This window comes from Chelmon rostratus, chromosome 18 (assembly GCF_017976325.1).
Source record: "Chelmon rostratus isolate fCheRos1 chromosome 18, fCheRos1.pri, whole genome shotgun sequence".
Taxonomy (NCBI): Eukaryota; Metazoa; Chordata; class Actinopteri; order Chaetodontiformes; family Chaetodontidae; genus Chelmon; species Chelmon rostratus.
The window spans coordinates 7,366,902-7,383,811 of NC_055675.1; the positions used below are offsets into that span (position 1 = coordinate 7,366,902).

General features: G+C 42.5%; 1 protein-coding gene across 1 annotated transcript; it reads right to left on the minus strand.

Moving 5' to 3' along the window:
* Positions 1-3,991: 3,991 nt before the first annotated feature.
* LOC121622270 (ubiquitin carboxyl-terminal hydrolase 37-like) lies at positions 3,992-7,807 on the minus strand. The gene is made up of 10 exons (XM_041959193.1): positions 7,712-7,807; positions 7,398-7,529; positions 7,172-7,295; positions 6,918-7,069; positions 6,127-6,229; positions 5,857-5,933; positions 5,574-5,682; positions 5,399-5,459; positions 4,984-5,094; positions 3,992-4,557 (listed from the first exon to the last, which is right to left on the minus strand). Exons 2-10 carry the CDS (start codon positions 7,400-7,402, stop codon positions 4,247-4,249), a joined length of 1,053 nt encoding a protein of 350 aa, XP_041815127.1. The 5' UTR covers positions 7,403-7,529; positions 7,712-7,807; the 3' UTR covers positions 3,992-4,246.
* Positions 7,808-16,910: the final 9,103 nt, after the last annotated feature.

A 16,910-nucleotide genomic window follows, 5' to 3' on the forward strand; every position in this document is an offset into this window, starting at 1 on the left:
TCTACCTGGTCAGGAGGAGAGTTGCTCTGTTTCTGTGGGGTCTCTTCTTCAGCAGCTGGTGCAACCTGTCATAAATGATATTGGAGTCAGGAAATAGTCATGCAAAGACACACTCATCAAGTCATAAATGTCTGCATCGTGTCGAGTGATGCACTTTGTGACACTCATACATACCTTCCCAAACTTCTTTCCCCGAAGGCGGCCAAAGAGCCGACGCCACCACGGGATCTTTGGGCCCTTCTTCTTGGCAGCAGGAGCGTCTGGGACAGACCCACTGTTGACAAAGAGAAATGGAGTTATTTTTTTCTGTTGTGCAATCACAACATACTGTATATGTATATATGTATATGTGTATATGAGAAATTATTTAGAGGGATCATTTAAGGCAGTGGTCCCCAACCGCAGACCGGTCAACGCTTGACAGTTTTACAGCAGAGGGAAGGGGGTATAGGTAGATTGTTTATATTGGAATATATGGTAATAATAATAATAATAAATACAACAGCAATAATAATAATAATAACTATAATAATAAACGGAAAGCATTCAACTTTATCAGAAGCTTCCTCGTAACATTGCACCAACAACATAACATGAGTATAACATCAAAGTCTCTGGTAACATCCTCTCTGCCCCCTAAATAAATTATTTTAAAAAATAACCTGTCGCAACAAATCCATATTTCAAGCAGGACTGCTGGTATTGTCTGCTAAAAGCTTTCTTTTTCTTGGAAGTCGTCGCTTGTTCTTCTGTCTCTTCACTGGGCCTTTTCCCCTTCGCAAACAAACTTTCTGAACACGTCTGTTTTTACTCATTTTGCGAGCTTGTGGGTTAAATTTGAGCGCTCACGCGACCGAGATGTAACCGAGAGGATCCGGTCATTTTTCAAAATAAATGACTTTTCAAAATAAAAGATCGTTCGGACTCAGATAATAAATAAAACGGAAATTATTCATTATTTCTTGTGCGGCCCGGCACCAATTGATCCACGGACCGATTCGCGGATTTAAGGAATCATTCACTTCCCAGTCTGAGGTGAATTTCGGCTTGGACTGCCTGGAACAGGTTTTGAGTCTGTCAGGGTGAGTCCTGAAAGATGAGTCCCTGCCAAGTCTAAAGTCTTCATGGGCAAAATTCCAGTCTGCATCCAGGTCTTTTCAACATTGTGTTCATGGTATTTTACATAACTGACACCAACTACATTCAGAGCATCTTTGCTCAATAAAATTTGTGTTTCCTGACACGCATGGTTTTCTCTGAACAAGGAAGCTAACGGGCCGGACCATGCAGGTGAAGAAACCGTCAGGACAACACTATGACAGCAGTGATGGATTTACTTACCTCCTCTGAGAGTCGTGTGTCTGCCTCCTCTGATCTGCTTCCACAACATAGTTTTTAGATCTCTGTACAGAAAAATAAAGAGAATGAAATGATGAAACATCATGTATCTACACAGCTGACATGAAGTGGCTTCACAGAAAGCATCTACTGAACAGTGTGAAGTGTGAAGCTGAAATCAAGTCAAAGTGATGTTAACAGTAGAAAATGTGGAGTACATCTCCATGACATACCTTTCCAAAACAGCCAAATAGTCGATCCATCGTTGAAAGTTTTCTATTCGTGTCACGAGTCCAAGCAAAATGTTTCCAAACTCACTGAAACTAGTTTCATCTCCAAGGTGATCCGCAGGTAAAGTCATAGACTTTTACCTGCAGGTTCTGTGACATCACTGGATTCCGTGCTTTATCTACGCTCTGATTGGCTGAAAATGCTGGAGGTCATTTACATATAACCATGGAACTGTTTCTGTTGTATGTCAGTTGGTCTTAGACAAAAACTACAAATTTGTGAAATTCAAATAAAAACAAAGTGAAACAAGTCAATTTATTACAGAAACCCCAAAAACAACCTGCTGCACTGGGCACTAATGAACAAATACATATCTGAATGAACTCAGTAAATGTAGAAAAACCTTTTTGAAACCTGACAAAGTTTTGTTCACATTTAACATAACACAACTAACATAACTGACAGTTCAGAGCATTCAGAGCTGAGATCAGTCACTGAGTTTTCTGATGGGACTTGACGAAGCTCGTTTTTGTGGTCCTTTACTTCAAGTTGCAATTTATGACGGCAGAATACCACTAACTGAATCATCATTTTTGTTATTATTAAGTTCTTTTGCATATCAATCTTGCTTTAAAGGAAACACACACTGGAAATGTATGATGCCAGTCAAAACAATAATCCATAATACATAAGAAATCATCATGGCAGCGTGCAGTGAAACAACCTGATCTACAATCAGACAAAACAAAGGCATCAAGTTACTGTTGTAGACGCAAAGTGACAAATGACTGTAAAAATACAGATTTCGTCCATCCTCCTCCTGTGCTTTACTTAACAACATAACTGTGGTTGAATCAAAGTCAGCCTCGCCCTGTTATCTTATTTTGTGCTGAATTTATATTGACTTTTCTTTTTTGTGTTACTGCATGATGCTAGCATGCATGCAGGTGTTAAGTCAACGTTAGCTAATATCTCCCCTTTAGCGGCTGCGTGGACCAAATTTGATATCTTTGTGTTATATCTGTTATATCTTTCTAATTTATTTGACTTCTGCAGCAACAGGATTGGATTTCTATGCAATCAACAAACGGTGGCACTGTAATTAAACCCAAAAGTTCAATTTAAAAACCCCACATCCCTCGAACAACGAGTCTGATCGACTTGAAATTGCACACACAAGTCCAGCTCAGTGTGCTCAACAAAAAGCCTCTTGGACCATAAAACTCCACCATTTTGTGATGTCGGCCATTTTGTGATGTCGGCCATTTTTAATTTTCCACCATTTTTAATTTTTAATTTTTCACGTCCTGCTCTCCTCCCGGACAACAGACAGGGCCCAGCATCCTCTATCCCATTTGTTGTTGAGCTGTTTCAAGTTTTCTGTCCCTCTGGACTGGGGAAACTTGTCCTCATGTTTTGTTTCTCATAATGATAAAATATTTAAGAAAAATGATTGTTATTGTTTAATGAGGCACAAGAGTTATCATGAAAACATCCTATAATTTCTATTTGGTGAATGCATTGCATGCAGGCAATCTACTTACTACACCTCATATATGCTTTCTCCATTATCACATTCTATGAGTGAGGTGGGGCAGAAAGACAAAACTGTGGCTCATATTTAAAGGACGTGTTCTGAACCGCAAGGTTAAAAAAAAATTGCTTAATGCTGTGTGTCCAAAAATAATGATAGGTCTCCTCATATCTTTAATTCATATTTCCTGTCACATTGTTTATTCTCATGCACAGACTTGGATGCAAAACTGCAATACTGTCTATATGAAAAGCGCTATACAAAAAAAGGTATTATTCTTATTATTCTTATTATTCTTATTATTCTTATTATTATTATTATTATTACCCCAACATAACCAGCAGGAAAATCACTTTTCTTGTCAAGTCTTGGCTTTAGACATAAACGTAAACCTTGTCTGTGATATTATAAGCATAATATGTTTTTAAATCCTTGTAGTCGTCTGAAAGATGTGTGAAGACTACAGATGGCTGACTTCCTCCAAGACTCATTGAGAAGTGCAGCTGTTCACAGGAACCACTTTTCCATCTTCAGCTTGAGATGCTCACTGTAGAAATGTTAGCTCACTGCAGGACTGTACCACTGTGGAAACAGGGAGCTCGTTCGCTCACCTCTTGAAGACTTGGTTTGGACTTTTACTCTCTGTGTGTGTGTGTGTGTCTGTGTGTGTGTGTCCCAAGCTTGAGAGCAAACAACTGTTCGACCAAACTCTCTGATGTGAATGAACTCAGTTTGGAGCGTTTTATTTGTGACGTGAGTTCAGTCGAGCTCCAGAGAATCACTGTTTTTAATTGCTCGCAGTTGAAATGAAACAGTTTCCACAATGTGAAAAAACTTTGCAGACATTTGAGAGACAAACTGTTTGATATAATAACACTGGAGAAGCTGAACCTTTGATCCATTTCATTTATTATGGATAATTTGGTGCAAAAAGAGTCTGCAGGTACAAGAACATTGCATTTTGATGCAAATACACTCATCTGATATTTATATATATTTTTTTATCAATGTCTTTTCCAGAGAGCAAGCCAAGTGGCGACTGTGGCAAGGAAAAACTCCGCTTTACGAAGAAACCTTGGGAGGAACCGGACTCTCTGGGGTGGCCCATCCTCCTGAGGGCTGGGGGACCTGCTGGTGCTCCTGTCAACAGACAGGCTCTTCATCTGTCCTCTGCTGGAGGTGGTCTTCATCCTTCCTCTCCTGGAGGTGGTCTTCATCCTTCCTCTGCTGGAGGTGGTCTTCATCCATCCTCTGCTGGAGGTGGTCTTCATCCTTCCTCTCCTGGAGGTGGTCTTCATCCTTCCGCTGATGGAGGTGGTCTTCATCCATCCTCTGATGGGTGTGCTGGTGGGCCATCTCAGACCTGTAAAAGGTAAGACAGAGGGAAACCATACCTACCTTATCACATCCCGGGGTTGATCCTCTGACCTCGAGTCCTGCAGAGTTCAGTCCAGCTGGAACAGAAACACACGTGAACACAGGAAGTTCATCATTCTTTTGTCTTTTTTCTTGCTCCATTTCTCTCCTCAGCTGTGATCAGTCTGAAGTGCTGTCTGAGTGTCATGACCCGTGCTCTGCACGCCGGTTTTTGTTAAGTTTCTCATTGTGTGTTGTCTTTGTCTTAGTCAAGATTTGAAGGATGTATGAATAGCCCTTGTCCATAGTGTGTGTGTTATCCTAGTTCCCTTAGTTGTGTTTCTCTTTGTGTTTAATAAATTTAATTAATTGTACCAAGCGCCCCCTTGTGTGTCTGCATGTGGGTTCTACCCCTTAGTTCTTAGTCCCCACTTCCCTGACACTGAGGACATTTAAGGAACATCAGTGTTTTGCGTCATGTCTCTTATAAAAAAGGATGTAGGAGCTTTGGTTCTGCCGCTCACATACAGAGGCACCAGTTGTTTCGGTGACCTGAGCATCATTGTAGGTGAACCAGCGGTCGTGCGCGTCGATCGGTCCGACGTCCAGATCCAGCCCATGAGAGATGTAGTGTCCTAACAGGAGAGGAATCGGTGTTAGGTGGGTTGTCACAGGACTCAGTGGATGATGTGAACATGAACTGACTTTAACTGATACCAGACAACAGTGAAAGTAAGAAAAGGTTTGTGTCTGACTTTCTCAATGGAAAAAAAAAACAGGTGCATAAGATCAAATGTTTTCCAACTTGTACAGTCATACAGTGACTGACAGCAGCAGCAGCCAATAGCAGAATGTAGGAAAGCTGCTGGTCAACAAAGAAAGATAAAGATTTCTATTCATGTTGAACGTGAGCGTAAATAAAATAAAATGTTATCTTACCTTGTTCTGTCCCGGAGCCGACATGACTGATGATGCTGACCAGACTCAAGCAGCAGCCACCCTGCGACGGAGCACAGATGATCAGAGTTAGTACACACAGTCCACTTGTTGACTTACAGCCGCCACAGTCTGATGATTGATTTATTTTGTTATTAGGTCATTCAGTTGTTCTTACTTGTTGAGAGGAGACCACGAGGTCTCTGCAGAGGAAGACGGGGCAGTGGACCTTTTGGAGCTCGAAGTTGTCGGTGTACTCGAAGCGCTTCAGGTGTAAGACGAGCACCCTGCAGACAGACAGAAGATGTTTTAGCAGCAGGTGACAGAGGAAAAAGATTCCATTTTGATTCATCTCAATTCTTCCTGAGGGTCAGTGGAGCCCAGTTTGACACCAGTGGGTCCACCAGTATCATCACTGGGCACCGTGGTCAGGAATTTGGTCATTTGTTAATGTTACTTACTTAGGCAGGTTCACGAATGCTGAGCGCTGGCCTGATGTGGTGCCTCCACACTCGCACCGATACTCCAGCTTCTCCTCCTGCAGAACAGCACAGAACCCACAGGTTAGTACTTTGATACTGGATTTACATGCACAACAGCACAACATCTACACATCCCTCCACATGGCCACATGAGCAGTGGTGCTGGGACTGAAATGTCTTTTCTACATCAAATTATTACATTATGTCAGTGGGATGTAAGGGGACTGACTGAGGAGAAGTGTTTCATACCTTCTGGTAGTCCTCGAGCATGCCCATCACCGTCCCTCCTTCAGGTAACAGGTCGAGGGACAGGTTAGTGAACTCCTCCTGTCTGATGGATTCTTCTCCACAGCTACACGTTCAAGAGAAAACAGAGTTAGAAAACAGCTGCACATTTATTTGCTGGCAAACACATGAACAGCGGTGGATGTAACTAAGTACATTTACTCAAGTGTATAAGTGTGAGGTACTTTGAGTATTTTCTTCTGATGCTGCTTTATACTTCACGACAATTCAGAGAGCAATACTCTACTTTCTACTTCACTACATCTATTTTGACAGCTTTAGTCACTTGACACATTTAGATTTTTACATATAAAACACATGGAGAGTATATAAACTATGAGCTTTTGTTATAAATTAAATGACTGAACCTAACAATACATACATTAAGAGCTGAAATGACAAATATTTTGATCATATTTCAAGTTATTTTTCATGTAAAAATGCTTTCATTTCATGGCTCCAGCCACTCAAATGTGAGCGTTTGCTGATTTTTCTTCAAATCAATTGAAATAATTGTATAACAGTTTTCTGCATTGACTTCTTTTGTTTCTGATACTTGAAGTATTTTCTCTTGATTACACTTAGATGCTTTTACTTAAGTAGCATTGTCAATGCAGGACTTTTCGTTGGACTGGAGTATTTTTACAGTGTGGTATCAGTACTTTTACTTCAGTAAAGGGTCTGAACACTTCCTCCACCGCTGCACATGAGTGTGTGTGTGTGTGTGTGTGATGTGTGTGACTGCGTTGGCATACCTCTTGCAGGTCCTGGTCTTCTGCATCTTAAACAGCAGCTGATCCTCCACTGGACACCTGTAGCTCATGTCCATTGTGGCCGCCATCACCCGAAGCTCCACGCCCAGAGATCGTATCTGGTCCAGCACGGAAATGAGGAACTCATGAGCGTCCTGCAGAGAAACACACACAGTCAGACAAAGGAGCTCATACACAGAGGAGAACCTATCAGCAAACGGTGAAACAATATTACAACATTAAACCAGCTTACGTACTTTCTGTTCGAAATCCTCGAACTCCGGGCTCCAGACAGAGGCCGCCTCCTTGAACTTAATGGTGAGGATAAATTTGTGGGTCAAATCACTGGAAAAGTGAGACGCTTTGATGTCCATGAATAATCTGGAGAGGAGAATAAAAGGGTCAGAGGCTTTGTCTCTTTTGTTGTTGTTCATGGTACGACTTGAGAATAAACTGAGTGGTTGTTTCGGATGGTTGCTTTACCTCATGAGTTCAGCCTCAGGGAGCAAACTCCACACCTGCTCCTGAGAGCTGATGGCTGTAACAAAGTCCTCCAGCGTCAGGAGGCTCTGCAGGCTGGAGTTGATGTAGCAGAAGTTGGCAGGGTTGGGGAACCTGACACACAAACATAACATGAGTCAGACATCTCAGAATCATTTTACTTTGATGGATGCATTTCTCTACAGCACTGGTTCTCGTGTGTGTGTGTGTGTGTGTGTGTGTGTGTGTGTGTGTGTGTGTGTGTGTGTGTGTGCGCGTGTGTGTTTGTGTGTGTACACACATGCAGATGTACTTACCCAAGATTTGTAAAGTTGACGGGCTTCACAGTGGAGATGATCTCCGTCTTGGGCTCAGCTGGAGGATCATTGTTTTCCTCTGTGCTGGTCACCTGCTCTACCTGGTCAGGAGGAGAGTTGCTCTGTTTCTGTGGGGTCTCTTCTTCAGCAGCTGGTGCAACCTGTCATAAATGATATTGGAGTCAGGAAATAGTCATGCAAAGACACACTCATCAACTCATAAATGTCTGCATCGTGTCGAGTGATGCACTTTGTGACACTCATACATACCTTCCCAAACTTCTTTCCCCGAAGGCGGCCAAAGAGCCGACGCCACCACGGGATCTTTGGGCCCTTCTTCTTGGCAGCAGGAGCGTCTGGGACAGACCCACTGTTGACAAAGAGAAATGGAGTTATTTTTTTCTGTTGTGCAATCACAACATACTGTATATGTATATATGTATATGTGTATATGAGAAATTATTTAGAGGGATCATTTAAGGCAGTGGTCCCCAACCGCGGACCGGTCAACGCTTGACAGTTTTACAGCAGAGGGAAGGGGGTATAGGTAGATTGTTTATATTGGAATATATGGTAATAATAATAATAATAATAATAATAATAATAATAATAATAAATATAAATATAATAATAAAAGCATAATAATGAAAGCATTCAACTTTATCAGAAGCTTCCTCGTAACATTGCACCAACAACATAACATGAGTATAACATCAAAGTCTCTGGTAACATCCTCTCTGCCCCCTAAATAAATTATTTTAAAAAATAACCGCAACAAATCCATATTTCAAGCAGGACTGCTGGTATTGTCTGCTAAAAGCTTTCTTTTTCTTGCAAGTCGTCGCTTGTTCTTCTGTCTCTTCACTGGGCCTTTTCCCCTTCGCAAACAAACTTTCTGAACACGTCTGTTTTTACTCATTTTGCGAGCTTGTGGGTTAAATTTGAGCGCTCACGCGACCGAGATGTAACCGAGAGGATCCGGTCATTTTTCAAAATAAATGACTTTTCAAAATAAAAGATCGTTCGGACTCAGATAATAAATAAAACGGAAATTATTCATTATTTCTTGTGCGGCCCGGCACCAATTGATCCACGGACCGGGACCGATTCGCGGATTTAAGGAATCATTCACTTCCCAGTCTGAGGTGAATTCCGGCTTGGACTGCCTGGAACAGGTTTTGAGTCTGTCGGGGTGAGTCCTGAAAGATGAGTCCCTGCCAAGTCTAAAGTCTTCATGGGCAAAATTCCAGTCTGCATCCAGGTCTTTTCAACATTGTGTTCATGGTATTTTACATAACTGACACCAACTACATTCAGAGCATCTTTGCTCAATAAAATTTGTGTTTCCTGACACGCATGGTTTTCTCTGAACAAGGAAGCTAACGGGCCGGACCATGCAGGTGAAGAAACCGTCAGGACAACACTATGACAGCAGTGATGGATTTTCTTACCTCCTCTGAGAGTCGTGTGTCTGCCTCCTCTGATCTGCTTCCACAACATACTTTTTAGATCTCTGTACAGAAAAATAAAGAGAATGAAATGATGAAACATCATGTATCTACACAGCTGACATGAAGTGGCTTCACAGAAAGCATCTACTGAACAGTGTGAAGTGTGAAGCTGAAATCAAGTCAAAGTGATGTTAACAGTAGAAAATGTGGAGTACATCTCCATGACATACCTTTCCAAAACAGCCAAATAGTCGATCCATCGTTGAAAGTTTTCTATTCGTGTCACGAGTCCAAGCAAAATGTTTCCAAACTCACTGAAAACTAGTTTCATCTCCAAGGTGATCTGCAGGTAAAGTCATAGACTTTACCTGCAGGCTCTGTGACATCACTGGATTCCGTGCTTTATCTACGCTCTGATTGGCTGAAAATGCTGGAGGTCATTTACATATAACCATGGAGCTGTTTCTGTTGTATGTCAGTTGGTCTTAGACAAAAACTACAAATATGTGAAATTCAAATAAAAACAAAGTGAAACAAGTCAATTTATTACAGAAACCCCAAAAACAACCTGCTGCACTGGGCACTAATGAACAAATACATATCTGAATGAAAACATTTTGAAACATCATTAACATTTAACATAACACAATTAACATAATTGACAGTTCAGAGCATTCAGAGCTGAGATCAGTCACTGAGTTTTCTGACGGGCCTTGATCAAGCTCATTTTGTTCTCATCTACCAAGATACATATTGTGGTCATTTACTTCAAGTGGCATTAATAGCATTAAGACGGCAGAAAAACACTTAAAACAGAACAAATAAACTAAAGTCAAAACAAAACTCGCCAGTTTTCTAGACTATCGCTCATTTCCATGTCGAGTTAGTGGACGTCAACTTGCTGCTGAGAGTCATACAGGTTGTGTGTCTGTTCGGACACTGTCCGAAGAGGCAAGGGGGGGCAGGGGATAGACTGATGCCGCCAGGCCACACAACACAAACTGCTTCCAAATAAATTGTATTTCATAATTAACATAGACCCATATGTCTACACGTAATTGATTGAGTTTTGTGAAAAATGCAAAAAAAAAAAAAAAAAAAAAAAAAAAACAACAACAACAACGAAAAAAAAAATCTACGTAAATTTGTTTATGTCACGTGACTCCGGTTGACTGACAGGTGAACGGCCGGTGTTGGCTAAAGGTAATGCGAAAGGTCACGTTATGGAGTCGTGTCTTAAATGAAGATCATGGATCAAACTAAAAGACCAAAGAAGCCATCAGGTGCCCAGTTTCGAAAAAGGAAAAAAGAAGAGGAGAAACAGGCAAAAGAAAAAGGTATGCAGGTTTCTATGAGCGATGTGAGGGACGGTAGGCTATCGGCTATTTATTAGCCTCTTGCTAATATGTTGCTAAGCCACAGAAGAAGACTGTATTTGATATTTAGTTTTGCTGAACAGCAACTGTTAGAACTGAGGCATCATGTCATGCAACTAATTTCACCCATGGACAACCGAGTCTAGTTTGTGTTTGCAACACAACGAGTGCAAATTCACACAGCCGTCCTGACTGTGGACTTTATTATTCCTATAGCTTTATGCTAAGTTAAATAACTTCTAACATACATTGACATGGCATTTTGTAAGCTACATGTGATAAAGCTTTTTAGATAATTTGTAGTATGTTATGCTTAGTTAATAGATTGTTAACAAATGTTAATAAAATGTGCATTATGGTCATTTTAATTGGGTAACTGATGTGTGTGTGATGTCAGTGTTGTATCTTAATTGTAAATTCAGGGGTAATTCTGAAATATTTTGGGGTTGGAGCACCCACTGGCCAAAATGAGGAGTCAAACACTTGCACAGCAGCCACAGACATGGTCCTGGAGTCTGATGAGGAGCCATCTACCTCCTCAGCCACGTGTTCGTTGCAGCAGTCCTCAGGTGTGTGGGTGGTGTGTGTGCATTTTTGCATATTTTTATTTACTTTTGTAAATTCTATAAATGCTGTGAATCACACGTATACTAATGACAATACCATTTCCGCTTTGTTAGAAATGCCTCAATTAGAAATCCCACCAAATCCTGTGCCTGAGGATGAGCCTCTGTCTGCTGACTCTGCTAACTGGCCTCAGTTCTGACTGACAGAATTCAGAGACAGCTGGTTTGTAGAGGACCAAGTGAGGTACCTGCTGACTTTGTTTTCCCCATGAATGAGTTGGATGGAAGAAGTTGCCATCACCAGTATTTCAAAAAGACATTGGTTAATGGTGAAAAGATTCCCAGAAGCTGTGGACTGCACTCAGAATAGGTTTGACCCCTCCAGTGACAGTAGCTGAAGCAGAGAGGAGTTTTTCCAAGCTAAAGCTTATTAAAACATACCTCAGGTCCACTATGTCACAGGAGCGTCTCTCTGGACCTGCCATCTTCAGCATCATACAGTTGCACAACAGATTTCATTTGATGATGTAATTGATGAATTTGCATCAGTGAAGGCTAGAAAAGTCAAATTTTAGATTTCACTTCACACCTGTTGTTAATGTTAATGCCAGTTCTAAACAGGGTGAAAAACCCAGGGTGAAGAATAGTTTACTACAGGATTTTTTTATGCGCCATAGAGTTGCCTTTTTTTGTTGCTTTCTTCAGGGATTTCTCAAGCATGTGCAATTTATGTCCATATTTTATTTATTGATCTTGTTTTTTCTCTGTTCTTTGTGTTTAAGATTATATATTGAGTTGCCTTTTTTGCTTTCTTCAGGCATTTTATTCATCTGTTTTTTCTTTGTTCTAGTTACGTTTTTTTGTATTTATTAATGTATTTAACAAAGTAATCCAAATAATATAATGTATTGTGTTGTTTGGGGGTAAGTCCTTTGTTTGTGGAGGGTTTTTTGGGGGAAACCAGAGCCAGAACTCTGGTTTGTTGTAAAATCTTCATGCTAAGCCAAGCTATCGACTCTAGCTTCATACATTGCACACAGACATGAATGGTGTTGATTTTCTCAACTATCTAAGGTCGTTTACCAAAACGTTCAAGCTATTTTCTTAAATTACGCTGTTTTTTAAATGCACAATTGCACGTCAGTCATCATGTCAAACTAATCGGGTATACATGCAGACACTGGGAGAAAGAGAGGAAACCTGCTGCGAATTTCTGCATGTTTACCCAAAATATACACAGCCCGATTCCCTCCATCCCAGCCGAGCGCTCACAAATCCGCCAGCTGCTTATCAAATTAAACCCTCATTAGCAGCATAAACACACAGGCTCACACACTCGCACAAACAAGCCATTACCAGCACAAACATGCCATGTCACAGGATCTTCAAATAACCTGCGCACCAAAATGACTGTCTCCATATGAATATTTTTTTCATGCACACATATTTACATGTAAAAAAAAAGGTTCACATATGTATTTGCGATGCACACGCACATTTATTTATTTTTTCTTGTTTAAATAAATGTAGTAAAATCAACAGATGTTTTTATTAAAAACACATTCCTGCATTCACCCCTCCCACACATGCTCAATCATAACTTCTTTCATAATTGCTCTCATTGTCTGTGGCTGTTTATTGAGATATCAGCTGTTCTCAGCTGGTTTCATCTATCCAACAGCACAGCGACACACCATCTTTTTAATATGATTCTCTCGCTGCCTTTTCTTTCACGTTCTTCCACGCTGCTGTTATGTGCACCCCTCCACCTGCCCATCACCACCCGGTCCTCATCAGTCAACCGAGTCATCAGCTTCAAAGCGCTGAAGACTTTCTGATCAGGCATCATAATAAACAATTATCTTCACTTCATTCACTTGTCTCTCTGGATTGAAATACAGAAACCTGCATAACAAAAAAAAAAAAAAAAAAAAAAAAAACACGCTATGCTACGACAGCCACAACCAGGCACGCCACCCGAAATAATCAAGGTGGTTTGACCAAATGGTGTTGCCGTACCCCAGCAGAACCCGGAGCTTGACCTCTGGGGGTGTGCACAATCTGTCAAATACTTTCATTACTTTCAAAAGATATGAAAAAAATGGAAAGCCCTCAATGTTATGCTAAATTCCTGTCAGAACGTTAGCTAGCTAGCATGCATTCTGTGCACTAGCTTGCCAACAGCACGCACATTATGAGTGTATTCTGCTCATTATCTCTGTGTGAAGTTAATATCCTTTAATGTCCGTAATCATTTATGGTGGATTTATTATGATGAGCAAGGAAGGCATTTGTCAGTTTTTGTTTTTTTTTTTTGGGGGGGGGGGGCAGCCTTCATTCACTTGTGCTTTGTTAACTCTGCCACCAAGACTAACAAACATTTTATAAAAATCCTTTTTAAATGTTATAGAATGGCAGGATTTCTGCAGCCTGACAGATTCCCCCCCCCCCCCCCCTCCTCCGGCTACAGCCTGGGATCTGCCCCATACAGCGTGTGCTCTTGACCCGTGCCTTCAACTGTCAGCAGCTGTCACACCGCGTGTCCGGAAGCATGCGCAGATTTAGCCCCGTAACGTCACACCTGATGGGACACGGCACCCTGCGTGGAGCCCGCGGCCTAATCCTTTCCATGCACACTTGTTAACATGTTGGATTTTCTTTGTAGCCGCCGTAAAGCAGAGTGAGCAGGTAACACAATCTTATGAAACTCCTCTCTGTCCGGCAGCTGTTAGAGGGATTTACCTCATAATGCAGTAATGCAAACCCCAAAAGTTAGACATCGCCGTAAAAAGGACAATTTCATTTGTCTTCCTTCCTCTTCCTGTGCGGCCCTCAGGGGACGTCTGGCCGGTAGTGGAGGGTGAGAGATCGGGGAAAGCGGAGAGTAAATGGAACGCTTAATGTGCACTCCATCAGCATAAACCAATCATCAGATGATTTTCAGGTAGACGGCGGTGTTTGGATGGACATGACGATGTGCGTTTATGGGCCGTGTCCTAGGAATGGATAAACGAGGGGAACCCGGTAGTGAGCCGAGACGTCCAAGTGGTAAAAGGCGGCCAAGACCCAAACTCAGGACATATTGCACGTAAAAGAGGAAGTGTGGAGGGGGGGTAATCCAGCATGGGTTCCAGTAAAGACACTCTAAGCATCATTACACAACGCTGCTGATGCTCCCTCAACACATTTCACACAACCTGCACACGTCACTCAGCCATGTAGTTTAGCTCAATTGCGCCGACATGAGATGATTCACTCAATCACATATAATAGAGATCACATCAGGAATTTTCCACACTTCCCTCTTATAAAACTAAAACAAGCAAGGCGGCCGTGTCTCAAAGTCTTTGTAAACATATTAACAGCTTGCCAGAAACTTCCTTCACACGTTCTCAGGGGTATGAGCTGTTTTCGGAGACCTGCGGAAACAGACGCGACTCATGCAGCTGCTTCACTCCTCAGCATTTGGTCTTGTTTGCAAAAGGTTTACGGTTGTTCGGTGAGACATGCTAAAGAGCCATATTGCTGTTGGCGAAATGATCTCTGAAAGCAGACCTGCAGTAAGTTAAATTAAATTGCTTAACTTTGCTTTTACTGTTGAGTATGCCCGCTCATAAAAAGTGGATCAAGAAGCTATTTTCATTGTTTATTTGTGCTCATAGAGATGCAGTCTGTGGCTCTTAAATGTTTGCCCTGAAACGAATCCAAACAGAAAATATATGCTTCTGCCTCCTCCTCCTCCTCCTCCTTCTTCGTCTTCTTCCTCCTCTCTGGAATTCTACTCTCTCTCTCTATTCTAATAAATCTGAAGGGGCCTTTTCCACTTTTACAGGAACAGCAACTCATTAAATGGTTGATTTCAGATGGCAGAGTGTGAATGTTTTGAGTTAACTTTATTGATCTGTGAGCGAGTCTGCGGGCCAGAGAGAAACTGACGTCCCCTCCGGCACACGGGCAGTAGATTTACACCTCTGCCATTTAAAAGACACCTCTAAACCCTGCCGGCGAGCGGCCCGCGCTCTCCTGTGGTTGTCTCCCTTGCGCACATTCGCACAAACAAGGCGAAAACGCTCCGGAAAAGGATCTTTTACTCACTCACCTGCATCAATACACCTCTCTCCTCCAAAGAACTGTGGTGATGCGTAACAGCAAGGCCATGCCTGGTTTACTTCAGCCTCCTTCGAGCTGCAGCACATAAAGAGGTTGCGTGGCGGTCATACAGAGCAAATTCATATAAATAAATGATTGAATTTTTGAAACGATTATTTGAGGGGATTTTCTGTTTTATTAGGCTCTATATATTTAGAAAGATGGACAAGTTGCAGAGCCCAGGGTGGTTGGAGGACGGGGAGTGTTGATAAACTCCAGAGGCCAAATTTTAGCCCATAAACACAAAATTAATGACATGCAACCAAGCTCACTGGACCACAAGAATAAAGCAAAGTGATTTTATTCTCCTGTGACATGTTTTTGAAATATGGCAGCGCCCTCTACTAACGATGAGAACTCGGGGGAATATGGAGGGCCCGAAAGACGTCACGCCTCGGCTTTATTAAGGAGTCTTTGGAGTTTCAGATGCTGCAACTCGTATTCGCCCTCCCTTCGCCGTATCAGCCGGGGAGAGCTTTGTCTTTCTCCTACGTATGACATCACTCCCCGAGTATGAGCCACTTCCCATAAACCTCTGTGGTCCCCAGGGTTTCCAGCCCATGAGATCAGGGAATAGGCAGCTTGATTATGAAGACGCAAGGCTGCTTTTTATCAGGAGTCAGTTCAGTTTTATCTTGTCAATTTCGGTTTAAGCAGCCGTCAGGTCCCTTGGAGAAGCCGCGCTGGACATTGTGCAACCGTTCCGCTCACATGTTCGTTAAAACCTCGTCTGTGTGTATCCTAGTAATCTGTTTAGATTCTCTCTTCCGTCTCTGCCTGTATTTGTCTCCCTCTCCCCCTCAGGGCTGAAAGCTGTGAGGCTGTAAGGTCCCTCTCTTCCCACAACTGCTCTCAATCGCCCTTGTGACTGCTCGGCTGTCAATCACGTTAACGTCAGACCCACGCTGAGCAGATCAAGCAGGCTGGCACACACACACACACACACAGTCTCCGACATACACACAAAAAGCAGGGTTTCTAAGGGGGGAGCGGAGAGATGAAGGGGGTCCTGTCAGCACCTGCTGGGCCTCACCGGAGAATCTGCAGAGGCACAGATACACCCACACACACATACACACCGCAGGGCACTGGCTGTAAAGGTACCACTTTAATTTTGGTCGTATTTACTCAGCCTCCCTCCAAGTTGCCTCCAACCACGCCGCCCCACAGCGTCAGTATGAGCCGCCCTGCCCTTTAACCGAGGAAAGCACCGGGCAGCCGAGAACCACGATGCGAAGCACACATGCGCATGCAGAGACGCGCACACGCATGTACAGCAAGCGAAGGGAAGCCTGAGGTCATACGCACGTGCACAGACACACTAACATATCAACGCACACCTAAAGTCAGGTATTTTCTATGAGCAGGGGAATCTTAGAGAAATATACAGGCTCAATTCTGGAGGTCCCTTCTTATGAACGCAAAACCTCTCAATTCATTTCATCTGTTTCTGTCCAAAACCACACTCACACACACATGCACGTACGCACGCGCGCACACACACACACACAGATGTCAGGCATGCAGACACAGCGCATGCACACAAACATACACACAGTCCATTAGGCTCATGTGTTGGGCCCAAACCACGGCCCAGAGTGCTCTTTCATGGCTCCATCATTACATCAATAAGTCTTCACATTAATCTCAGCGCAGC

What these genes read in the sequence shown, in the direction of transcription:
- LOC121622270 (XM_041959193.1), bottom strand. An exon ending in AAGACCAGGACCTGCAAGAG is followed by an intron (nt 6,230 to 6,917) that starts GTATGCCAACGC and finishes TTGAACGTGTAG; the next exon opens with CTGTGGAGAAGAATCCATCA. An exon ending in TGCTCGAGGACTACCAGAAG is followed by an intron (nt 5,934 to 6,126) that starts GTATGAAACACT and finishes GCTGTTCTGCAG; the next exon opens with GAGGAGAAGCTGGAGTATCG.